The sequence below is a fragment of the Suncus etruscus genome, chromosome 1 (assembly GCF_024139225.1).
Source record: "Suncus etruscus isolate mSunEtr1 chromosome 1, mSunEtr1.pri.cur, whole genome shotgun sequence".
In the NCBI taxonomy this organism is placed as follows: Eukaryota; Metazoa; Chordata; class Mammalia; order Eulipotyphla; family Soricidae; genus Suncus; species Suncus etruscus.
The window spans coordinates 204,994,065-205,020,135 of NC_064848.1; the positions used below are offsets into that span (position 1 = coordinate 204,994,065).

Consider the following 26,071-nt stretch of genomic DNA (forward strand, 5'->3'; position numbering starts at 1 on the left):
GTTCAGCAATTTTTGTAGTTTTCCACTCCGGCTTGAGTGGAGGTATAGGGATGTCTTCTCTGACCCATACTAATGCCTCCTCCTGAAGTGGCCTTGGTCCTGCGATGGGGCAGGGCAGTAGTCCCTCAGCTGCAGCCTTTGCCTCTGCATCTGCTTTTCGGTTCCCTGCTGCTACTGCTCCATTTCCTTTTTGATGTCCGGGGCAGTGAACGATGGCCAGTTCTTTGGGGAGTTGAAGGGCAGATAATAATTCCAGTATTTCCTTTTTATTTTTAATGTCCTTTCCCGCTGAAGTCAGCAGCCCTCGTCTTTGATAAATTATGCCATGGACGTGGGCGGTTCCAAAAGCATACCGACTATCTGTGTAGATGGTGGCTTTCTTCCCCTTTGCTAATTTTAAAGCTTTTGTTAATGCAATTAGTTCTGCCTGCTGAGCAGAAGTTCCATCTGGCAGCCGTTGGGCCCAAACCACTTTATGATTGCTTACTACTGCTGCTCCGGCTCTTCTTTCTCCTCCTTTTACAAAACTGCTTCCGTCTGTAAACCATATCACATCTGACTGCTTTAACGGCTGGTCCTGGAGGTCTTTTCTGGTACTGCTTTCCTCAGCCAGTATGTCTTGGCATTTGTGCAGTATTGGCTCTGCTTCTTCTTCAGGCAGCAGAGTGGCCGGGTTTAAGGTGGCGGGTACTCCGATATGAATTCTGTCTTTGTCTAGCAGAATACTTTGATAGTGTGTAATTCTTGCGTTTGAGAGCCACCGATCCGGAGGCTGGCGGATGATGCTTTCCAGTGCATGTGGGGCTACTATAGTTAGCTTTTGCCCAAGGGAGATCTTGTCAGCATCTTTTACCAAAAGGGCCGCGGCTGCAATTGCCTTAAGGCACTTGGGCCAGCCACTGGCTACTGTGTCCAATTTCTTTGATAAGTAGGCAACTGGTCTTTTCCACGGCCCGAGTGTTTGGGTTAAGACGCCTCTGGCCACCCCGCCTCTTTCTTCCAGAAATAAAGTGAATGGCTTACTCACATCAGGTAGAGCCAGCGCTGGGGCGGACAGCAGGGCCGTCTTGATTGCATTGAAGGCTTGTTGGCAATCAGGAGTCCATTCAAATGCTGCATCTCCCTTTGTGAGATGGTATAGAGGTGCTGCCAGGTTGGCGAAACCCGGAATCCATAAACGGCAAAACCCTGCTGTTCCCAGGAACTCACGCAGCTGACCCGTGTTGTTGGTGGCGGGATTTGGGCAACTACTTTTTTCCGAGCCTCCGTCAGCCATCGTTTGCCATCACGTAGGGTGTATCCTAGGAACGTTACCTCCTGTCTGCATAATTGGGCCTTCTTGGCAGAGGCCTGGTATCCCAGCTGGGCTAGCTCTTGTAGCAAATCTAGAGTGGCTTGCCTGCAGCTGCCCTCGGTTTCGGCAGCGATCAACAAGTCATCGACATACTGCAACAGAGTTACCTGTGGGTGTTGTTCGCGAAAAGCACTTAGGTCCTGATGCAAAGCTTCATCAAAAATGGTGGAGGAGTTTTTAAATCCTTGTGGGAGTCGTGTCCATGTCAGCTGGCCTGAGATGCCGGCCTCCGTGTCTGTCCACTCGAAAGCAAACAACGGCTGGCTAGCTGGGTGCAAGGGTAAGCAGAAGAAGGCATCTTTCAAATCCAACACAGTGTACCAAATTCTGTCTGGACTGAGGGTACTAAGCAGATTGTAGGGGTTGGGCACCGTAGGGTGAATGTCTTCCACCCGGGCATTAACTGCCCTCAAGTCCTGTACTGGTCTATAGTCCCCGGAGCTAGGTTTCTTGACAGGGAGGAGTGGAGTATTCCATTAGGACTGGCATTTTACCAGAATTCCTTGCTTAAAGAGCTTTCTGATGTGGGGAGTTATTCCCTGCTTTGCTTCTTGACTCATGGGGTATTGCCTGATTCTTACAGGGTTTGCGGTTGCCTTTAATTCCACCACTACTGGTGCCTGTAGTTTTGCCAGCCCTAGTCCAGCAGTCTCGGCCCATGCTGCTGGTGCTCTTTCTAACCACCAGTCCAGATCTGTTTTGGAGATATGGATTTCTTCCTCAAATATTCTATACTCGTCTTCAGCTCTCATGGTTAAAATGGATGTTCCAATAGGTTGGACTTTTGGATTCCTAAAAATTACCTCAGGGCCTGTTTCCTCAAAAGTAATTTGTGCCCTTAATTTAGTTAATAGGTCTCGACCCATTAAAGGTGAAGGACAGTCTGGAATGACCAGGAAGGAGTGCTTTATTTCTCCTCTCCCCAGATCCATTGTACGACTAGTAGTCCAGGGTCTGTACTTGCAGAAGGACGATGATTCGAATCCTGGCATCCCAGAGGGTCCCCCGAGCCTGCCAGGAGTGATTTCTCAGCGCAGAGCCAGGGTGTGACCCAAAAACCAAAACCAAAACCAAACAAACAAAGAAAAGCAGGAGGGCCGGAGAAATAGCAAGGAGGTAGGGCGTTTTCCTTGCATGCACAAGAACGGTGGTTCGAATCCAGGCATCCCAGATGGTCCCCTGAGCCTGCTGGGGGCTATTTCTGAGCATAGAGCCAGGAGTAGCCCCTGAGCGCTGAAAGGTGTGACCCAAAAACCCAACCCCTCACCCCAAAAAGAAACAAAGCAGGGTCAGAGAGGGCACAGCACAGGGACCTGGCCCACTCATAGCCCCAGGGGCACAGGACGGAGATCTGGGGCACCTTACCCGGGGGGTGCGAGCCGGCAGCCTCAGCTGGTGCCTGCGGAGCCCCTTCCTCCAGGAGGAGCCCGGCCAGCTGGCTCAGCCACTTCTTCAGGCCTCCCACCTGCTGCTCTTCGTCCCACTGCGGAGGGCTGGGCGGCTCGACGGGCGCGGGGAGCATCAAGAGCTGCGATCCCTGTGCCCAGGGACAGCCACAGTGAGCCGGGAGGACGGGCAGAGCCACCGCCCCTTCCTGGGGGACACTGAGGCCTACCTGGAGGAAGGCGACGTCGTCCTCCTGCTCCAGGGCCGCGCGGGCCCGGCTGTCATACTCCGCCAGCGCCTGCAGGTGTCGCTGCAGCCGCTGCTCTTCCTCCTGCGCCTGCGCACTCGCGCGGCTCCGGGCCTCCTCCAGGTCCCGCAGGGCCGAGGCCCGACGCTCCTCCAGCGCCTGCAGCAGGTGGCTGAACTTGTCCGAGACCACCGAGGCCACGGTGCAGGCTGAGGTCTGGGGAGGCACACAGGGGTCGATGGCACCAGGGCTGCCTGCTGGGCTGAGATGGGGAGCCAGGGGTCCCCTGGAGCATCTTTTTTCTCTTTCCACCTCTCACCTCCCAGATGCCAGGACCTTGCACTTACTGGCCAGGGAGTGTTCCTAGACCTAGAGCATCGGGGGACCCCCTGGACTGGCCACTCAAATTCGGGGGGTTGGCAAGGATCTGACCCACTCACTGCACCTGGATCTGAAGCATCTTCTGCTTTAGCTCCTGGAGCTGCTGCTCTGTCCGGTTCTGCTGCTGCTGCCACTGTGTCTCCAGCGCTGCTTTCAGCTGGGCCTGCGGGAGTCCATGGGGGAAGGGAAGAAAAGACAAGGAGGCTGGAGCGATAATAAATAAATAAATGAATAAATAAAGTGGGGAGGGTGCTTGCCTTGCACATGGCCCACCAGGGTTCCATCCCTGGCATCCCATGGGTCATCCCCAGAGCTCTGCCAGGAATGATTCCTGAGCACAGACCCAGAAGTAATCCCTGAATCCAGCTGGGTGTGGCCCAAACCCTCCCCCAAAAAAACACCAATAATACAAGGTTGTTGCAGAAGTGGCCCTGAACTCCCTCAGCAAACACCAGCATGTACCTATCCATACCCCCTCCTGTGCCACCCTAGTTCACCCTTGGTGTGTGCACCCCAGGAGGGTTGGGCCAGATTTTGGTGAGAGGCTGCACAAACTTCTTCCTCCCCTTCCTGCCCCCCTACAGCAGGGCATGGGCACGGTGAGGCCTGGCAGTGCCCCAGCCCCTCTGCGACTATAAGGTCCCGTCCCGTCTCCCCCCCCCCCCCCGCCCCATACAGCTGGGATGAAAACTTGTGCTGTCTTGGGATTGGAGCAACAGCACAGAGGGGAGGGTGTTTACCTTGCATGCTGCTGATCTGGGTTTAATCTTCGACATCCCAAATATCCCTTGAAATAGCCCACCAGGGGCCCGGAGAGATAGCACAGCGGCGTTTACCTTCAAAGCAGCCATCCAGGACCAAAGGTGGTTGGTTTGAATCCCGGTGTCCCATATGGTCCCCCGTGCCTGCCAGGAGCTATTTCTGAGCAGACAGCCAGGAGTAACCCCTGAGCACCGCTGGGTGTGGCCCAAAAACCAAAACAAAAACAAAAAAAAAAAAAAAAGAAAAGAAAAGAAAAGAAATAACCCACCAGGAGTAATTTCTGAGCACAGAGTCAGGAGTAACCCTGAGCACCATGGAGTGGGGTGAGTGGCCCAAAAAACAACAAAAAAAAGAAAATGTGTGCTATCTTTTTTTTCCCTCCAGGGTGCCATGGATCAAACCAGGATCAGGTGCATGCATGGCAAGACCCCTCCCACTGTCCTATCATTCCAGTCCTGAAAATGTTCTTTTTATTTATTTATTTTTGGTTTTTGGGCCACACCTGGTGATGCTCAGGGATTCCTCCTGGCTATTTGCTCAGAAATGGCTTCTGGCACTGGGAACCATGTGGGATGCCAGGGATCGAACCGAGGTCCATCTCAGGTCAGCTGCATGCAAGGCAAACGCCCTACCGCTGCACCACCACTCCAGCCCCATGTTCTTTTTATTTTTATTTTGTTGGGTTTTTTTGAGGGGGTCATACCCGGTGAAGCTCAGGGATTACTCCTGGCTCTGTGTTCAGAAATGGTTCCTGGCAGGGTGGGAGGGAGGGCGGGAACCATATGGGATGCTGGTACTCGAACCACTGTTGGTCCTGGGTCAGCGATATTGCTGTGCTATCTCTCGCTCCTCCCTTTTTTTGGGGGGTTGCTACACCCAGCAGTTTTCAGGGGTTACTCCTGGCTCTGTGCTCAGAAATCTCTCTTGGCAGGCTCGGGGGGGACCATATAGGATACTGGGGATTGAACCAAGTCAGCCTCGTGCAAGACAAATGCCCTCCCCGCTGTTATCACTCCGACCCCTGAAAATATTCTCCTGATATCAAGTCAACCCTTCAGATGCCAGAAGCAACGCCTTTGGCCCCCTTGCAAAGATTCCCTATGCACCCCAACATTACCTCCCAGTGCCGGCAGCTCTGACCTTGAGTCATGGAACCAGGTGGCCATGAAGCCAAGGCCATGAGCCCTCCCAAAAGTACAAAGCTGGGGCTTCGGGTGGGCTTCCTGCAGCAGACAGGGGTGGGCATGAGTGTGTGTGGGGGAGAGTGGACTGTCCTACTTCCAGTCCCCCCAGCTTCTGACCACTGCCCAGTGTAGCTCCATCTTCACCCAAGGGGTGGGCATGAGTGTGTGTGGGGGAGAGTGGACTGTCCTACTTCCAGTCCCCCCAGCTTCTGACCACTGCCTATTGTAGCTCCCTCTTCACCCACTGGCCTTCAAGGGCCCCCAGCATTCCCCAAGATATCTGACCACCTCTGCGCTCCATCCTGGCCCACTGACTCCAAGATCTCACTAGGGGGACCCCCACACCTCCCCGAATCCCTTCCTAGCAGGCTCTTGGCCCTCCCTGCTTTCCCGGGCGGGCTTCACCTCTCGGTCCCGCCGGGCGATGCGCAAGAGCGCCCTTTGGTGTCCGTGACAGTCGCGCACGGTGCAGGCGCAGCACACGCAGCGGCCCTCGGTGCGGCAGAAGAGCTCCAGCGGCCAGCCGTGGCGGGGGCAGCGCGGGGCGGGCTTGGTCGCGAGTTCGAGCCCTGGGTCGGGGTCCGGGGCGGGGAGCTCCCCGGGCCGGCGATCCAGCTCGTCGCGCACCATGTCCACCACCTCACTGAACTCCACGTTGCGGCGCAGATCGGTGTCCCCGCAGAAGGGGGTGCGGCAGGTGGGGCACTGCTGGTTCTGGGGCTCCCATTTCTGGATGCAGGCGTAGCAGAAGTTGTGGCCGCAGGGCAGCGTCGCCGGGGCCTGGTAGAGCTGCAGGCAGATGGCGCAGGACAGCTTGTCCTCCAGCGAGGCCATGGCGAGGCTGCTGGGGCGCCGGCTGCTGGTCGTAAAGTCCCGGGCCTCTTAAAGGGACAGCGAGGCCCAGGGCCACCAGCCCTGTGACACCCCTGGGACACCCCTGTGACAGCCCTACACGCCCCAGGCCCGGAACCGGCCTCTCCAGGCGGACCACACCACTTGTCTGCACGGGCCTTGATCTGGGATTACACCACCCCAACCCACCCACCCCTCACCCCCTTCAATCAGGGTGTTTTGGTTTTGGTTTTTGGGCCACACCCTGCGGTGCTTAGGGGTTCCTCCTGGCTCTGAGCTCAGAAATCGCTCCTGGCAGGCTCGGGGAACCATATGGGATGCTGGGATTCAAACCACTGCCCTTCTGCATACAAGGCAAAACGTACTACCTCCATGCTGGGTATTTGGGTTGCTGGGCATCACACCCCAAATTATCCACTGTGCCATTTCTGTCTTCCTGCCCCTTCTTCCCCTTTTTGGTTTTTTGTAATGTATCTTCGCTGTTAACTTTGCTGGGTATTTGTGAATCCAAGAACAGTCCCCAGGATGAGAAATTACTTCCCATCCCCTTGTCCCCTTTCGGGGGAAGACCTTGGTAAAATTTATCCGCAGCAAATAATAATCCACACAGACAAGAAGGATAGGGTGTAAAAGATTGGGCAAGGAGAGCCAGAGAATCCTCCTGCAGCCAGCAGCTTTCACAGAAGGCCCCTCTCCCCTCTCCATCAAGCTATTTATGCCAATTCCACAGCGCCCCACCTGGAAGGGCTGGGTGGGGCAATAGTCACAGAACAATCCTAAGGAAACACTTTTATATACAACAATTCCAAGAATCATCTTATGGAAAATTTTTCATATACTACAGTTTTTGTTTTTGGGTCATCCCCAGTGGTACTCATAACTTTTTTGTGTTTTTTGGTTTGTGGGTCACACCCAGAGGCTCTCAGGGGTTCCTCCTGGCTCTGAGCTCAGAAATCACTCCTGGCAGGCTCCGGGGACCCTATGGGATGCCATGATTCAAACCAACGACATTCTGCATGCAAGGCAAACGCCTTACGTCCATGCTATCTCTTCGGCCCCCAAATCAGGTTGTTTTTATTTTGGCTTTTGGGTCACACCCTATTTCGGTTGCTGGGCATCACACCCCAAATTATCCACTGTGCCATTTCTAAGTCTTCCTGCCCCTTCTTCCCCCTTTTTGGTTTTTGTTTTGGGGTCATCCCAGTGGTACTCAGAACTTTTTGTGTTTTGGTTTTTGGGTCACATCTGGAGGCTCTCAGGGGTTACTCCTAGCTCTGAGCTCAGAAATCCGCTCCTGGCAGGCACAGGGGACCACATGGGATGCCGGAATTCGAACCAACCACTGTCTGTCCTGGGTCAGCCGCGTGCAAGGCAAACGCCTTACCTCTGTGCTATCTCTCTGGCCCCACCAATCAGGTTTAGGAAATTTCATCCCACAGCTCCTGCATGAGTGGTGGGGCTGGGGTGTGTGTGTGTCTGTGTGGAACCAGAGCTCACCACCTGGAATAAGGACCCAGATGCCCAGGTCTCCAGGCTGCCACACAACCGCTTCTGTGACCCCATCATTAGTTTGTTGTTGTTTGCTTCCCCCAGGTGTGCTCAAGGGTGATTCCTGGTTTTGCTCTGGACCATATGGCGCCAGGGACCACCTGGGCTTTCTGCATGCAAAGCAGATATGCAGCCTGTTGTAATCTCTCCAGCAGTGCTCAGGGATTACTCCTGGCTCTGTGTTCAGAAATTATTCCTGGGCCCGGAGAGATAGCTCAGCGGTGTTTGCCTTGCAAGCAGCTGATCCAGGACCAAAAGGTGGTTGGTTCGAATCCCGGTGTCCCATATGGTCCCCCGTGCCTGCCAGGAGCTATTTCTGAGCAGACAGCCAGGAGTAACCCTTGAGCACCGCCGGGTGTGGCCCAAAAACCAAAAAAAAAAAAAGAGATTATTCTTGGTGAGACTTGGACCATATGGATCAAAACCAGGTCAGCTGCATTAAGACATGTGTCTTTTCTTTTCTTTCTTTCTTTTTTTTTTTGCCACACCCAGTAGCATTCAGAGATTACTTCTGGCTCTTTGCTCAGAAATCACTCCTAGCATGCTTTGGGGACTATGTGGGATGCTGGGATCAAACCTGGGTCAGCTGTATCCAAGGTAAATGTCCTCACCTCTGTGCTATTGCTTTGACCCCTTTCCCAATAATTTTTTGCAAGTCCCCATGAACGATCAGGATGTGTAGGGGGTGTTTTATTTGGGGGTGGGATGTGGCAAGGGGTCTGATAAGGGTCAGTTCCTTATTCCTACGGCCTGGTGTTTGCACACAGGTGCTTGTTCCCATACAGAGATTGCCACACCAGTTCGGGGTCGTGATCCCATGTCCATCTGGAGGAGATGGACGTCTGTCTGGGCTTGGTCGCTTTCAGGGCCAGCTCAGTCAGGTTTCTTGAAGTGGGCTTGAGCTGCTTTGGGCTTGACCTGGCCAAGCTAAGGGGGCCAGAACTCCCCCAGAGGGTAATCTACCCACCTGTGCCACATTCCCACTCAGAAGAAGCACACACCAAAATGTAGTGCTCTCCTGAAAAGGAATTATTTGCCAAAAAGGCCCGCATAGAGCAGTCAAAATCACTTGACCCTTTGCGTGGATGGTTTGGCAATAATTCATATATGTGGCTGTAACTATTTTTCTCTTTATTTTTAACCTATATTAGAAATCAGGTCTTAGTAATTTCTTTCTACAACAAAGGACAGCAATCAATCCAGCCAAAAGTCTCCCATTTAACAGCTCCCTGTAATTTTTGCTACCTTGGCACCAAGAAACAGATTTTTCCATAACTTAGCTCAAAACAAAGTAATTTTCACTCCCCCCCCCCCCCGAAACTCTGAAACATTCCTCTCTTCCAACTTCCCTGTTAATTACAAACTCCCTTTTCACCTTCAGCATCAGCTCTTCATATGCTAATCTAGCCAGGGTCCTTCATTCTTCTCCCAGCCTCTTTGATGCCTAGAATTTACATCTGCCTTCCTGCCTCTACTTTTTAAAAGCTGCCAGCTTAAAAAATAAAATTGTCTCTCGTTTCTTGTAAACGTGAGTCCCCATACTATCTGTGTGGTTTCATTTCATTTTTACAATATATTTCCGTCATTAGTCATTCCGCGTGCCCACCTTTTCCCGTAGAATTTTTCCCGAACTCCACGAAGGATTTGTTTGCAGGTGCTGTAGACTGCAAACAAAATTTGGCTCACAGCAATTGGTGCCCAATGTGGGGCCATATCGGAAAAGGTAAGCTATCTCTCTGTCTTTTCTTCTATCCCTTTTTTTCCCTTCTCTTTTTCATTTCCAGGCCACGGAATTGGACCTCGCCGGTTGCCTAGGAACCCCTGGAAAAGTACCAGGTTTTAAGGCGAGAAGGTATACGGGAACATGGGTCAAAATTATTCTAAGCAACAAATTCTTTCTGATACTATAAAGTATATTCTAAGAGCTAAGAGTTATGCCATATCTCCACAGCAGATACAGCAATTTATTCTATTCTTAGAAACTTATAGCCTCTGGTTTATTGAGAGGGGTACTCTATGTTTAGAGGATTGGCTACAAGTACAGCAGGATATCAAAAATGTATATGAAACATATGGTCCTGATGCCCATCTAAATCTTATCCATACTATTTGGACAGAGGTTATGGAGGTAATTGATGATAAAAAAGAATCAGTACAAGCTACCAGGGCAGAAATGGAATATAGTCATGGTCAGCAGTCCAAGCAGAAGACCAATATAACTTTTAACAGAACAACTAGCGATCAGTGGTTTGATAGAGCAAAGGACGGCTCAAAACCTTTAACAGCTAATATGCCGGTTCCTTCTATAGCATCTCTAAACTTAAAAACAAAAGAATCCCCCAGAAAACACCAAGTTAAAGATGAATCAAAATTAGCTTTGGCTACTGTTTCTCCTGTGCAAAAAGTTAAAAAGTTTTTAGAACAAAACAATCTGTATGCTGCATCTTCTCATGCTACTGAGTCTTGTTCTCCTGTAATGTTTGAAAAATATGAAAACACCTCAGAACCACTTGTAACATCTATAAGAATTCAGGACAAAGATATTTTAGGCCACGTGGATACCGGAGCAGACTTTTCCTGCATCGCTGGAAAAGACTGGCCCCACTCTTGGGCAGTGGAACACGTTCCATTCCCTTTGAGGGGTCTAGGATTGCCTAAAAGTGTTCTAAAAAGTGCTGTAGTCCTACCTTGGAATAATGGTGTAAGCAAAGGAAATTTCCAGCCCTATATTCTACCTCATTCATCGTATACTATATGGGGAAGAAATGTGCTAAAAACTGTCTAAAAATCATGATTAATAACATTTTTGCAGGGGCCGGGCGGTGGCGCTCGAGGTAAGGTGCCTGCCTTACCTGCGCTAGCCTAGGAGACGGACCGCGGTTCGATCCCCCGGCGTCCCATATGGTCCCCCAAGCCAGGAGCGACTTCTGAGCGCATAGCCAGGAGTAACCCCTGAGCGTCACTGGGTGTGGCCCAAAAACCAAAAAAAAAAAAAAAAAAAAAAATAACATTTTTGCATATCTAATGCATAAATTTTTTTCATAAGTCTCTGCTCAAATGTTTTCTTTAAATAATAATAAATATGTGTGTATCCGTAAAAATTGCAGGTCATATCTAATGCAACAAAAGTAAAAATTTGCCAACTAGAAATTTATAAAGGTAAACAAATGCACTTAATTTTTTCTATTTCTCTTCAAAAACCTCCCTTTTTAACTAAGAGTCGACTTTTCTATTTTCTTCTAAAAAGGCCTTATCTTATCCTTTCCTAAAACTTTTTTTTTTTTTTTTGTTTTTGGGCCACACCCGTTGACGCTCAGGGGTTACTCCTGGCTATGTGCTCAGAAATCGCCCCTGGCTTGGGGGGGACCATATGGGACGCAGGGGGATCGAACCGCGGTCCTTCCTTGGCTAGCGCTTGCAAGGCAGACACCTTACCTCCAGCGCCACCTATCCGGCCCCTAAAACAATTTTTTATTAATAGCCAGCAAAAATCTGGCGGGAATAATTTGGAGACGTCCAAAAATTTCCCACAATTTTTCTCATCTCATCTTTTACCTGCAATTCACCTTTAGGTTTGTCAATTTATGTGCTGTGTGAATCTAAGAATTTGTCTAAGTGTGCATTGAAATTGTGTGTCTGAAAACAATGTGTGAGCATATTACAAATGTGCAATTTTGAAAAAAACAGCTTTTTCCTAGGTCAAAACCTCGCCTCAGAGAAAAGCGAAGAAAAAAAAAATCTGTTTGCGCTTTGAATTCAAGCGGCTTCTAGGCCCTGAGGGGAAGAAAACCTCCCCCACAGAAAGCTCATTGTGGTCATCAGAATGAGGTCTAAATTTCTCAAGGTTTCCAAATTTCTCTTTCTAAAAGGTTTTTTTTTTTTTGTTTTGTTTTTTTTGTGGTTTTTGGGTCACACCCGGCAGTGCTCAGGGATTATTCCTGGCTCCAGGCTCAGAAATTGTTCCTGGCAGGCACAGGGGACCATATGGGATGCCGGGATTCGAACCGATGATCTCCTGCATGAAAGGCAAACGCCTTACCTCCATGCTATCTCTCCGGCCCCTCTAAAAGGTTTTTAATAAATCAAAATTGTCTAATGAGGGGCCGGAGAGATAGCATGGAGGTAAGGCGTTTGCCTCTCATGCAAAAGGTCATCGGTTCGAATCCCGGCGTCCCATATGGTCCCCCGTGCTCGCCAGGAGCGACTTCTGAGCATGGAGCCAGGAGTAACTCCTGAGCACTGCCGGGTGAGACCCAAAAACCAAAAAAAAAAAATTGTCTAATGATATTGCAGTTAATTAAAATTTAACCATAGTATTAATTTTGTGTATGCATAATATTTTTACAACTTAATTTTAAGAAAAAAAAATTTTTTTTGGTCACATAGATTTATTACTGTGTAATATTATCATTGGTCATAATAATATTAAAACTGGTATCAAATTGTGTTAATTCTTTGTTATCTAAAAACTAATTTTCAATCGTCTTTAATAACATCTAGCATTTTATTTACTTATATTTTAATTAAGAATAATTTTCATTATTTCCATCTTTAAGCCTTAATAAAAGTTTTCTTTTCGGGGCCGGGCGGTGGCGCTGGAGGTAAGGTGCCTGCCTTGCTTGCGCTAGCCTAGGACGGACCGCGGTTCGATCCCCCGGCGTCCCATATGGTCCCCCAAGAAGCCAGGAGCAACCTCTGAGCACATAGCCAGGAGTAACCCCTGAGCGTCACAGGGTGTGGCCCAAAAAAAAAAAAAAAAAAAAGTTTTCTTTTCTTTTTTTTTTTTTGGTTTTTGGGCCACACCCTGTGACGCTCAGGGGTTACTCCTGGCTATGCGCTCAGAAGTTGCTCCTGGCTTCTTGGGGGACCATATGGGACGCCGGGGGATCGAACCGCGGTCCCTCCGGTCTGTCCTAGGCTAGCGCAGGCAAGGCAGGCACCTTACCTCCAGCGCCACCGCCCGGCCCCCTAATAAAAGTTTTCTAATGTTAACAAATAGCTGGCATATACCACCTGTCAGCACTGGTTTTAATTTAGTTAAGGTGTATTTCATCTACAAAAAATGCCCTCAAATTTTCAACAAATTTTAGTACCTTTAATTGGTAAAAGGGAACTTATTCCCAAAAAGTCTAAAACTTTAACAATTAATTAATCAGGCCATTTTATTTGTCAGTCTATTAGTGCCAAATTATTTTCAAAACACAAATCTAATGCTTTATATGGTATAATTCTAGTAATAAAGCATGTTTTTTAACCTCATGTTACAGTAATCATAAAATCAGAGCTACGTAACTTATTGCAATTTTAAAAATTTACTTGTTGCTCTGTGCTTTCAGCCTCTTAAAATCTTTAAATTTATCTTTTGTTATACTCAATGGCCACCTTAATTTGCATATGTATAAACAAAAATGCCTTCTCTGCAAACCACATTTGCAAACAGCCTTCAGTGGCTGCCCCAAAAAAGAAAAATTTTCTCCAATCTTAAAAATATATATGTTTAAAAATATAATTTTAATTTTCAGCTATCTAAAGTTAAGATTTTTAGTTAACATGTATTTGGTAACTACTTTCTGTATTTGTTTTATATACGTTTAAAAAAATATTTAAGTAAAAGTTACTTAATAACTACAAAAAACTGGTCATTAGTAACAAAGTTTATTTATGTGCTAATTACTCTACCTTATCACGGTAACTCTTATCCAAAAATTTATAGTGAACAAATTAACAGTAATATTCAGCTGTGTTTTCTCCCAAAAAATCATTAAAGTTTTCTTCCTAAAAACAGTAGGTGTGGGGCCGGAGAGATAGCATGGGAGGTAAGGCGTTTGCCTTTCATGCAGGAGGTCATCGGTTCGAATCCCGGCGTCCCATATGGTCCCCTGTGCCTGCCAGGAACAATTTCTTTTTTTTTTTTTTTTTTTTTTTTTTTTTTTTTTTTTTTGGTTTTTGGGCCACACCCGGTGACGCTCAGGGGTTACTCCTGGCTATGCGCTCAGAAGTCGCTCCTGGCTTGGGGGACCATATGGGACGCCGGGGGATCGAACCGCGGTCCGTCCTAGGCTAGCGCAGGTAAGGCAGGCACCTTACCTTTAGCGCCACCGCCCGGCCCCGCCAGGAACAATTTCTGAGCCTGGAGCCAGGAATAATCCCTGAGCACTGCCGGGTGTGACCCAAAAACCACCAAAAAAAAAAAAAAAAAAAAAACAGTAGGTGTGCCTTCACACAAATGCCAATAACAAATAAGTTACATCAATTTTTACGTCTTGTTTGGTGCATAACTTTTCATTTACATAACTCAAAAATATTTTCTCTCTATTCTTTCTATAATTTTTTTCTATAAATTTGTTTTATTTTATTTCAATATGATACAGTATAATCAGGTCAATTATTGCGGTTTTCTTAACAAACATTTTCTCTTCTTTTTAAGTATAAAAATCATTACTTTATAATCTTATTGCTACTATGTTAAAAGTTTTGCTTCTTTTATTTTTCCTTATATTTCTAGCCTCTAAATATACCTACCACCACTACCTTATCTACTTGCTTATAAAATGCATTTAAATATTATAACCTTACCTTGCTTTATAACCAATCTGTACTAATTAATAATTGTAATTGCTTTTACTTAATTTTTGTATTTCATTGCAAATTAATTTTTATCCTCCCACAGGAAACAAGAACACGTGCACCTCTAAAACAATCTTAGAGTTTTTAAATCTAATCTGCTCAAATCCCACTAATCAATTTAATCCTTTCCAGGAATTAAAACTACAAAATTATACCAGTCAATTGCATTCCCTTGCAATCAAAGTAACAAAAAATCTTTCTTCCTTTCTTATAGGCAAAAAAAAAAAAAAAATACAGCTTCTTTAACATCCTAAATACAAATAATGCAAATTCTCCACCCTCACTTTCTCCTAACAACCTTTGTTTTATAGAAACATGAAGTCCAAAAGGGAAGCATATAGCTCCCCCAAAGCATAATTAAAAGCTATTTAATTTCCCTACAGGTCTAAAAAGTTTCTCTGAAACCCAGTCAAAGTAAAACAATTACCATGCCCCCACTAATTTTTTCACTTAAGTTTTCCAGTTTTCTTCAAAAAACTTCACAGAAACTACTAACGCTAAAACGCTGTCTGCCTAAGAAATATCAGTCTCCCTCCTGCAGAAACTAACAAGCAGTCTCCCTCCTGCAGAAAGCTGACAAGCTCACTCTCAGCACCCCTGCTGATTTCACCTAACAACTCCAGCTGCATTTTCAACCCCCAGTCCTGTAACTTCTGCAAAAACGCCAGCCATGGGCCGGAGAGATAGCATGGAGGTAAGGCGTTTGCCTTTCATGCAGGAGGTCATCGGTTCGAATCCCGGCGCCCCATATGGTCCCCTGTGCCTGCCAGGAGCAATTTCTGAGCCTGGAGCCAGGAATAACCCCTGAGCACTGCCAGGTGTGACCCAAAAAAAAAAAAAAAAAAAAAAAAAAAAAAAAAAAAACGCCAGCCATCACTACTAACCCCTGAAGGCTGCCTGGAAACAGATGACGTCACACCCGTAGCTAAATTTACAAACTCTTTAAAATTTAAAAACTAAACTTATAAACTCTTCAACAAAATACCATCTTTTATTCTTCAAGTATATGTTTCCTGTTTAGCCTACCTTCTTCAAAGCAGCAACAAAACTTTTATTATCATTGTAATTTGTCACAAAAAATTTTTTTTTTTTTTTTTTTTTTTGGTTTTTGGGCCACACCCAGTAACGCTCAGGGGTTACTCCTGGCTATGTGCTCAGAAGTTGCTCCTGGCTTGGGGGACCATATGGAACACCGGGGGATCGAACCGCGGTCCGTCCAAGGTTAGCGCAGGCAAGGCAGGCACCTTACCTTTTAGCGCCACCGCCCAGCCCCAAAAAATTTTTATATATGTGTTTATAATTTGCAAACCAGCAGTTCCCCAACTATTTGCCAGCAAAAATTGTTTCATATATGTCATGTTATTACTATTGCTTAAATTGTCCTCTAATTTCCAACTTTTCTATGCTTCTTTATTTCTTTTTTTTTTTTTTTTTGGTTTTTGGGCCACACCCGGTAACGCTCAGGGGTTACTCCTGGCTATGCGCTCAGAAGTCGCTCCTGGCTTGGGGGACCATATGGGACACCGGGGGATCGAACCACGGTCCGTCCAAGGCTAGCGCAGGCAAGGCAGGCACCTTACCTCTTGCGCCACCGCCCAGCCCTATGTTTCTTTATTTCTAACTTTTCTTAATAATGTAGTATTACTTAATCTTCCATCTCCTTACAATTCTCTCACTTATAAAATCTTACTTATTTGTTTTTTATTCCTCAGTGCCAGTGCACATTCTCAATTTTTTATTTGTTATAGTAACCTACCTATATTTTAATTTTCATAAAATAGTATATACTTTATACCCTATTTAGCTAAGTGTATCATACTCCTAATCCCACCTTGCAAAAATACTTAAAACTTTTGGCTCTTTTGGTACTGTCCCTATTCCTTCTAATTGAACTTATTACAAAAAATAGCATACGTAAGGCGTTTTGCCTCGCATGCAAACAGTAATTCAAACTCCTATTTGGTCCTGAAAAGTCCGGACGACCCGACCCCCCCAGTTGCCCAGCACAGAATAGTGAAAAAGGCACGTGCTCAGCAAATTGCAGGCAAGTTCCAATTTTAATCTGATCGATCAGAGGTTCGAAACGTGCTCAGAGCAGAGCAGAGGTTTTGAACCCCGAGGTCTGAAATCAGGGGGTTTTTATACAGTTTTCAGGTGGCTGAGTTATTTTTACAGCGGAAACAGGAATGGGCTTTGATATGGGGGAATCCGGAGGTTTTGGGGGTAGGTGTGAGTAGGGATCAGACTTCAAGTCTCCAAGTGAGCGGGACTCAGACATTAAGTCTCCAAGATGTCTTCAGGACGATTAATGCAGGGTCTGTAAAACCATGGGGAGCCAGCAAATGGATCAGCACCTGTAGCTCAGTAGATAAGAGACAAGCAGATAGTTAACACAGAGGGGAGGGTGAGGGGGGGGAACATTACATTGCATGAGAAAGAGACAGACAACTCTCATCAGGAATGTGTAGGGGAAAATATGTTTTTCATTCCTTTCATTTCCCACTCCTTCTTGTTAATAATTCTAATCTTAGAATTAACACAGAAGTAACCACTGCTAGTCAAGAACATTGAAGGGATTTTGGGCAGACGGTTTCTCTTCTGTAACTACTTCCTGCTGAGGTGGGGCGGAGTTGGTTTCAGGGGTTAAGTTCAAGGTGCAGCAAGTGGTTACTCAGAGTTTTGTGGGTACTTCCTGATATTGCTGTCTTAGCACCATTAGCTTAACTTCCCCCACTTGAGTGCGGATAAAAGTTACAACTCTGTTTACGATACAGGGTCCTACTGCAACTATTAAGAGTACACTTAGCAGTGGACCAAGTAGAGGCAGGAGGTAGGGGAGGATTCCTCCCCATAGAGACCATAACGGTTGATCATAGAGTTCCTCCCTTCGCTTTGCTAATTCTTCCTGGTGTTTCTTTATTCTGTCTCGTACTATTCCGGATTTATTAACATAAAAGCAACATTCTTCTTGTAAAGCTACACACAATCCTCCTTTCTCGGCTAGGATTAAGTCTAGTCCCCTCCGATTTTGCAGGACCACCCGGGCGAGTGAGTCATGCTGGTCTTGTAGGTCCTGGATAGACTTGTAAACCTGCCGGATGTCTGAGGCCAGTCGATCAGATAACTTATTATACCGGTCCAATGAAACTCCTAACCCTGCAGCTCCCATTCCTAATCCTCCGACCACCCCTAACGCAGCCAGCAGGGGTAGTAATACTACAGCCCTACGAGTTCGGTGTCCTCCCAGGTGGTCTATGCTGGGAAGCGGGACTGGTTCAGTTCCTGGGAGAACATCAATGTTGGGTAGCAGAAAGGCAGGTGCACAAATGCCTGTGCTATTTCTGGGTAACACTGGATAAGCCAAATTTCCTCCACAGACCCAGACCTGTCCTGGGGGGAGGCATCCCAAGTCCAATGAGACTTCGGAGATGTTAGAGCACCTTGTTGTTGGTACTTGCCCTAAATCTATGGTTAGTGAGTAATTTCTAACATAGCAAGTGGAGGAGTCAAATTCCTGAGGGATTACTTTAAAGGGCTTGGTATAGGTGCAGTTTGAAAAGCTACTTATATTTGGTTTAGGCACAGGTATTGCTAATGGCCAATCGTTACTCATTTTCATGCATAGCCAGCAGTCAGCCGCTAAGCTTGGGTTGGTTTGATTTAAGAGCTTGTGAGTGTACTTTAGAATGTCGTGTATATTTGAATCCAGATCCTCATTTAGCACCCTAGCTTGAAGGGAGGGGTGCTTGGGCCAGTTTGGCATTAGGTTATAAACTTCCTTTTCGGCCCATTTTATGGCTTCCTTTTCTTTTTCTTGATCTGTGGGCCCTCCCCCATCTGATATATGTAAAGGGGCTTTTAGAGGCCAGCAGACCACATCTCCAATATTTGCTAGACAATGTGCTGCCCCGTATGGAGTTTTAAAAGTTTCAGGACCCCACTCACCTCCCGTGCTCCCCTTGTAGGTATCAGTTAGTTTCGCCACCAGGTAGAGTTGGCCATTTTTAACGCACTGCTGATAGGTTTTATAGCACCGTGAGTGTACCTGAGTTAGCTCTACACATCCTGGGGGGCAGGTTCCTTTTGTGTCCGGGGGAAGGGGTTGGGGTTTTTGCTTACATACCCACTGAGCCTTGATTTCACCTGTGGAAGCTGATGGCTTGAGCTGGAGATAGGCCGTTTTAGTGCCACAGTCGACTGCCTGTGTAGCTCGGTACTCAGGTTTGAACTGATGACCTCCGGGGCAGTCACAGGGGTTACCGTAGAGAGTCCTTAACAGCTTTTGGTGTTCCACTGGCCGATCAAACCCCCCTAAGACTGGGGGCATTAGAAGTAACCACAGGAGTTGAGGCAGGAGGAGCAGTTTGCTGGCGTTTAAGCCGGATTTTGAGCGGGTTTTCTGCTCGCTCCACTGCCCACTCATTCTGATTAAATTCTATTGGTGCTGGCTTTAAATGTGAGGCGTGTATCCACGCCGCAATACCGTCTACCTTAACTGCAGTAGGGGTCGTGAGGAGGACAACATACGGTCCCTTCCACCTGGGTTCTAGTGTTAGAGCACGATGTCGCCGCACGAGGACTGAGTCTCCTGGCTTGTAGTTGTGTGGTACTGTCAGGTCCCCGGGCTCGTATGCTTGCTGAAGATTTTTCCAGATGCACTTTTGCAGCGTGGTGACAGCAGCCAGTCGGGCAGTCAAGGGGGAAGAGGAAGCAAGAGAAGGTTCATAAGTATCAGTTATAACTTTTACTGGGGGAGGAGCCCCATATAGGATTTCAAAAGGGGTTAAAATACACTGGGAGGGGAGAGGGGTGTTTCGAGCCCGGAAAAGGGCTGAAGGGAGGAGGGAAATCCAGTCACTTACGCCAGTCTCTAGAGATAATTTAGTTAAAGTCTCCTTAATAGTTCTATTCATACGCTCTACCTGACCTGAGCTGTGGGGATGATAGGCACAATGTAGCTTCCAATTAATTCCCAGAGCCCTGGCCAATCCCTGACTTACCTGGGCCACGAAAGCAGGTCCGTTATCGGACCCGATTACCTGGGGAAGTCCGAACCTGGGGAAAATATCATCCAGAATTTTCTTAGATACCATTTGCGCAGTTTCATTTTTACAGGGGTAGGCTTCTACCCAGCCGGAAAAAGTGTCCACAAAAACTAATAGGTATTTCAGTCCATATTTGGTGGGCTTGATCTCGGTGAAGTCAATCTCCCAGTGCTGTCCAGGTCGTGTTCCTCTTAATCGTTTTCCCCATTTTGATTCTTCCAGGGTAGGCATTTACCAGCTGACATGGCTGGCACGACTTAACAACTTGTTCTGCAAGTCTTTTTATTTCCTCGGGGCGCGTGCCCCCCAGCCAGTCTCTTGCAATTTCTAACATTTTCCTGGGCCCTAGGTGGGTGAGGCGATGGAGTGTTTTTAGGTACTCTTGAATTCTTGAAGTTTTCTCTTGTCTAGGTACTTCCTTGAGTGGCAACAACCTTCTTGCCTCTGGGTCAGGCTCTTCTATTTCTTCCGGATCTAGTTCAGCAATTTTTGTAGTTTTCCACTCCGGCTTGAGTGGAGGTATAGGGATGTCTTCTCTGACCCATACTAATGCCTCCTCCTGAAGTGGCCTTGGTCCTGCGATGGGGCAGGGCAGTAGTCCCTCAGCTGCAGCCTTTGCCTCTGCATCTGCTTTTCGGTTCCCTGCTGCTACTGCTCCATTTCCTTTTTGATGTCCGGGGCAGTGAACGATGGCCAGTTCTTTGGGGAGTTGAAGGGCAGATAATAATTCCAGTATTTCCTTTTTATTTTTAATGTCCTTTCCCGCTGAAGTCAGCAGCCCTCGTCTTTGATAAATTATGCCATGGACGTGGGCGGTTCCAAAAGCATACCGACTATCTGTGTAGATGGTGGCTTTCTTCCCCTTTGCTAATTTTAAAGCTTTTGTTAATGCAATTAGTTCTGCCTGCTGAGCAGAAGTTCCATCTGGCAGCCGTTGGGCCCAAACCACTTTATGATTGCTTACTACTGCTGCTCCGGCTCTTCTTTCTCCTCCTTTTACAAAACTGCTTCCGTCTGTAAACCATATCACATCTGACTGCTTTAACGGCTGGTCCTGGAGGTCTTTTCTGGTACTGCTTTCCTCAGCCAGTATGTCTTGGCATTTGTGCAGTATCGGCTCTGCTTCTTCTTCAGGCAGCAGAGTGGCCGGGTTTAAGGTGGCGGGTACTCCGATATGAATTCTGTCTTTGTCTAGCAGAATACTTTGATAGTGTGTAATTCTTGCGTTTGAGAGCCACCGGTCCGGAGGCTGGCGGATGATGCTTTCCAGTGCATGTGGGGCTACTATAGTTAGCTTTTGCCCAAGGGAGATCTTGTCAGCATCTTTTACCAAAAGGGCCGCGGCTGCAATTGCCCTAAGGCACTTGGGCCAGCCACTGGCTACTGTGTCCAATTTCTTTGATAAGTAGGCAACTGGTCTTTTCCACGGCCCGAGTGTTTGGGTTAAGACGCCTCTGGCCACCCCGCCTCTTTCTTCCAGAAATAAAGTGAATGGCTTACTCACATCAGGTAGAGCCAGTGCTGGGGCGGACAGCAGGGCCGTCTTGATTGCATTGAAGGCTTGTTGGCAATCAGGAGTCCATTCAAATGCTGCATCTCCCTTTGTGAGATGGTATAGAGGTGCTGCCAGGTTGGCGAAACCCGGAATCCATAAACGGCAAAACCCTGCTGTTCCCAGGAACTCACGCAGCTGACCCGTGTTGTTGGTGGCGGGATTTGGGCAACTACTTTTTTCTGAGCCTCCATCAGCCATCGTTTGCCATCACATAGGGTGTATCCTAGGAACGTTACCTCCTGTCTGCATAATTGGGCCTTCTTGGCAGAGGCCCGGTATCCCAGCTGGGCTAGCTCTTGTAGCAAATCTAGAGTGGCTTGCCTGCAGCTGCCCTCGGTTTCGGCAGCGATCAACAAGTCATCGACATACTGCAACAGAGTTACCTGTGGGTGTTGTTCGCGAAAAGCACTTAGGTCCTGATGCAAAGCTTCATCAAAAATGGTGGAGGAGTTTTTAAATCCTTGTGGGAGTCGTGTCCATGTCAGCTGGCCTGAGATGCCGGCCTCCGTGTCTGTCCACTCGAAAGCAAACAACGGCTGGCTAGCTGGGTGCAAGGGTAAGCAGAAGAAGGCATCTTTCAAATCCAACACAGTGTACCAAATTCTGTCTGGACTGAGGGTACTAAGCAGATTGTAGGGGTTGGGCACCGTAGGGTGAATGTCTTCCACCCGGGCATTAACTGCCCTCAAGTCCTGTACTGGTCTATAGTCCCCGGAGCTAGGTTTCTTGACAGGGAGGAGTGGAGTATTCCATTAGGACTGGCATTTTACCAGAATTCCTTGCTTAAAGAGCTTTCTGATGTGGGGAGTTATTCCCTGCTTTGCTTCTTGACTCATGGGGTATTGCCTGATTCTTACAGGGGTTGCGGTTGCCTTTAATTCCACCACTACTGGTGCCTGTAGTTTTGCCAGCCCTAGTCCAGCAGTCTCGGCCCATGCTGCTGGTGCTATTTCTAACCACCAGTCCAGATCTGTTTTGGAGATATGGATTTCTTCCTCAAATATTCTATACTCGTCTTCAGCTCTCATGGTTAAAATGGATGTTCCAATAGGTTGGACTTTTGGATTCCTAAAAATTACCTCAGGGCCTGTTTCCTCAAAAGTAATTTGTGCCCTTAATTTAGTTAATAGGTCTCGACCCATTAAAGGTGAAGGACAGTCTGGAATGACCAGGAAGGAGTGCTTTATTTCTCCTCTCCCCAGATCCATTGTACGACTAGTAGTCCAGGGTCTGTACTTGCTTCCATTTGCTCCCTGTACTAAAGTTAGTTTGTTTGCCAATGGCCCTAGTGGTTTCTTCAGGACTGAATATACTGCTCCTGAATCTAACTCAAAATCCACGGGAGTCCCCTCCACTTTAAACTTAGCCCTGAGCTCCGGGAGGGGATTGGAGCCCCGACCCCCTCATTCGGAGTCTATTGCTAGGGTCTTTGTTGAGCGAGGTTTCGGGGGTTGGGAGCACTCCCGTGCCCAGTGCCCTATCTGTCCACATCGAACACACTGGTCCTTCTCGAGCTTGCGCGGCTTCCGTCGTGATCCTAAATCGCGACGCGGGCCTGAGCTCCATCCCGGGTTCTTATGTGGGCCCAGGTCCCTGTCTGCCCTTTCTGCACTGACTGCTACGGCCAGGGCTCTTGCTATTTCCTTAGTTCTCCTGTAATCTCTCCGATCTTCCTTCCGCTCTCTCTCTAATCTTTCTTTCTCTTCCTCTTCCTTCTTACGCTTTTCTCTCTCTTCTTCCCACTCTCTACGTTCCTTTTCTAACCTCTCTTCTCTCTCTTCTTTTGTTTCTCTTTTCTCATATATCTTTTCTGCCTCTTTTAACACATCCTGCAAATTTTTGCCTTGTATGTTTTCTAGCCGCTGTAACTTCCTTCTAATATCTGTTGCTGACTGTCCTACAAAAGCCATGATTACTGATGCCTGATGGACCTCAGAAGCAGGGTCAAATGGGGTATATCGCCTATATGCCTCCATTAGTCTTTCTAGGAAGACAGCTGGTGGCTCCTCTGGCCCTTGTATTATTTCTTTTACCTTGGCTAAATTTGTGGGCTTTCTAGCAGCTTCCCGGAGATCTCTCATGAGTGTCTGGCGATAAGTGGACAGATGTTCCCTACCTCCAGGAGCGTTGGGGTCCCAGTCAGGTCTGCGCAAAGGAAAGATGTCATCTATTTCATCAGGCCTGTCGGTGATTAGTCCACCATTCCCAATCACATTTTTCCGTGCTGCGGCCAGGATTCTGTTTTGTTCCTCAGTTGTAAAAAGGGTCTTTATCAGTTGTTGACAATCATCCCAGGTTGGTTGATGAGTATTCATTAGGGAGTCAAAAAGGTTAATTAGCTTGGTAGGGTCCTCTGAAAAAGAAGGGTGATTTAGCTTCCAATTGTACAAATCAGAGGAGGGAAAAGGCCAGTACTGTAAGGTAGGCATGTTTCCACCATGCCCATCGGGCAAAGGAACGTTGGGGACCACTGGTCTTAGTGGCATGATAGATGCTGCATGAGGGGCAGAGTTTTGTCCTCTTAGCTGGCTCCAGGTCCCTGCAGCTGGTCCTGTGCGTCCATTCCCTCCCTGAGTCAGGGGGGGAGGGTGGATAGTATGATTCCTGTCCGTCTGTTGTTAAAACAGAAGGCAGGCAAGGGGCCCGGTCATGCCCCTTGGTTAATAGTGGTGGTGGTGGTGGCTGGGGAGGGGCAGTGGGAGCTGACAGTGTGGACGGTTCCCCTCTTCCCAGTGCAGGCGCTGCGGTGAGCCGCCACGTCCCCTGGTCTGCACTTCCTGCATTCCCGCAGATCGAGGCAGGAGCTGGGGTGGGCTGTTCCCTTCTCCCTGGTAAAGGCGCTGGGGTGACCCACCATGCCCCCTGGTCTGCCCTTCCCTTCTCCGAACTTTCGCAAGTTGAGGGAGACGCAAGGGGGGCAGACGCTCCAGACTCTGCAGACCCAGGAAGCAGCCACGCCCCCTGACCTGCTCCCTGCTTCTCCATGCCCTTACAGGAAGATGCAAGGGGGACAGGTGCCTCCCGTTGTGAGGATGCGGGCAGGGCAGGCATTGGCGAAACGAATCTCTGTTCTGTGGGCCTGTAGGGGGGGGCTCGAAAAGAAGAAGATCAGTTGTATCTGGATAAATGTTGGGGAACTGTGGTGGGCATAGAGGTGAGCCGGGAGGGGCTGGCTTCGTTATCTCCTCCGGGGCGCCTCCTTCTTGGGTTCTTACGGGAAGAATGCTATGGTTAATAGGTGGGGGTAAGGAAGAGCGCTCAGGGTCAGGCGGCAAGGCGACCAGGCTGTCGGGAGCTGTTGAAAACAGAAAAGGGCGCATCCATTCCGGGGGGTTTTCACACAAATCTTCCCAGACAAGAATATAGGACTCCTGTTCTGGGTGTCCCTCGGGTTTGGCGCGGTAGATAACGCTTTTTACTTTTCGTACGGATGGCAAATGAAAAGAGCCTCCCTGAGGCCACCCTACACCAAAGGAGGGCCATTCGGAAGAGCAAAATGCCTGCCATTTTCTCTTCTTTATAACCCAAGACTGTTTCTTTGCCCTTTTGTTAACTTCTTTCCAGTGCTCTAGTGTAAGAGCAAGTGGTGTGGATTGTACTTGTCCCATTGCTGCCTGATCTCACCAGCCTTATGCACAAACAGCTGTTACCAAGCCTCTCTTTCACACAGAATACTTGACAGCAATATATCAAGCCCTCTTTCCACACCGAACAGTATAACAGCCAACAAGAAATAAAAAAAACACAATACAGAGTCCGATTTGAAACACGAAAACAAGGGTAGGGTGTTCCGTAGAGAGAAAACAACAAACTGGGATGAGTGTACCAGAATACGCAGCTGGGTCAGCCCAGTTACAGGTAGGAGGACAGAGAGGATTAGTCTCAGAAGACATAAAAAAAGAATGTCCGACCACTAGAGGGAGTAGTGTATTGCTTAAACCAATGTGTTCCTAATCAGTGCTCAGTTTTGTCTTGTTGGAGGGCAAATCTATCTGGAGAGATTTGTCTGAGACCCCTTATTCTTCACCAGGATTTATCTATCGGACCACGTCTTTTATGGAGAAGACGGGGTACCTGGCTCCGGGGGACTTTTGCGGTCAGACTCAGTAGTGTTAGTTTAGATAAAGAAGAGAGAGATCTTAAACAGAAAGTTTTTCGGCGTAACAGTCAATGGACAAGCCCCCAAGGGACTCACAATAGAGAGACACAATGACAATATCAAAATTGCCAGATATTCAACTCAAATCGCAAGCCAATATTCCAACAACAGTTTTAAATCCAATAATAGCGGCGGAAAGCAAACCTACACAGACAAAGACAGACCTCCTTCCTGCAATCAGGGAACGTCTCCCCCGTTGCTTTAAATCGCCTCCTAGGCCCCCTGGTGCGCGCGTCCAGGGATGTGACTTTGCGTTGGAGTTCGTCAACTCTTGCCACTCGGTATACGCGTCAAGTGGGAATCTCAATCTGGGATTCCAAAGCCACACTTCCACGACTAAGCCTCCTTAGTCGAATTACCAGGTCTGTTTACAATAGCAATGCAAAATGGCGCTTCCCACAGATAAACCCAGAGCAAAGCACACGGGGAACTAGAGAGTGAGCTAAGGGGAGGAGGAGGGAGAGGGGATCCCAGGGAACTTACCAAGCAGACCTTGTTCACTCGTCCGGCTCGGGCAGGGTGTGTAAGGGTCTCCTGGCTGGCTCGCCAAAAATGAAAAGTCCGGACGACCCGACCCCCCCAGTTGCCCAGCACAGAATAGTGAAAAAGGCACGTGCTCAGCAAATTGCAGGCAAGTTCCAATTTTAATCTGATCGATCAGAGGTTCAAAACGTGCTCAGAGCAAAGCAGAGGTTGCGAACCCCGAGGTCTGAAATCAGGGGGTTTTTATACAGTTTTCAGGTGGGCTGAGTTATTTTTACAGCGGAAACAGGAATGGGCTTTGATATGGGGGAATCCGGAGGTTTTGGGGGTAGGTGTGAGTAGGGATCAGACTTCAAGTCTTCAAGTGAGCGGGACTCAGACATTAAGTCTCCAAGATGTCTTCAGGACGATTAATGCAGGGTCTGTAAAACCATGGGGAGCCAGCAAATGGATCAGCACCTGTAGCTCAGTAGATAAGAGACAAGCAG

At 47.9% G+C, this 26,071-nt stretch overlaps 1 protein-coding gene across 1 annotated transcript; it reads right to left on the reverse strand.

The window, feature by feature from the left end:
* Nucleotides 1-1,435: 1,435 nt before the first annotated feature.
* Nucleotides 1,436-23,798, reverse strand: LOC126001293 (tripartite motif-containing protein 65-like). Its single transcript, XM_049768531.1, has 6 exons — nt 23,649-23,798; nt 5,720-6,193; nt 3,433-3,531; nt 2,970-3,203; nt 2,720-2,891; nt 1,436-1,446 (listed from the first exon to the last, which is right to left on the reverse strand). The coding sequence occupies exons 1-6, from the start codon at nt 23,796-23,798 to the stop codon at nt 1,436-1,438; spliced, it is 1,140 nt and encodes a 379-aa protein (XP_049624488.1).
* Between the last annotated feature and the right edge of the window lie 2,273 nt (nt 23,799-26,071).

Coding starts and splice junctions, on each gene's coding strand:
- LOC126001293 (XM_049768531.1), bottom strand. CDS start 23,798: ATGGTGGGTCACCCCAGCGCCTTTACCAGGGAGAAGGGAACAGCCCAC. Junction 6,194..23,648: donor AGAGGGGAACCGTCCACACT/GTCAGCTCCCAC, acceptor TCCCTTTAAGAG/GCCCGGGACTTTACGACCAG. Junction 3,532..5,719: donor TCGCCCGGCGGGACCGAGAG/GTGAAGCCCGCC, acceptor GGACTCCCGCAG/GCCCAGCTGAAAGCAGCGCT.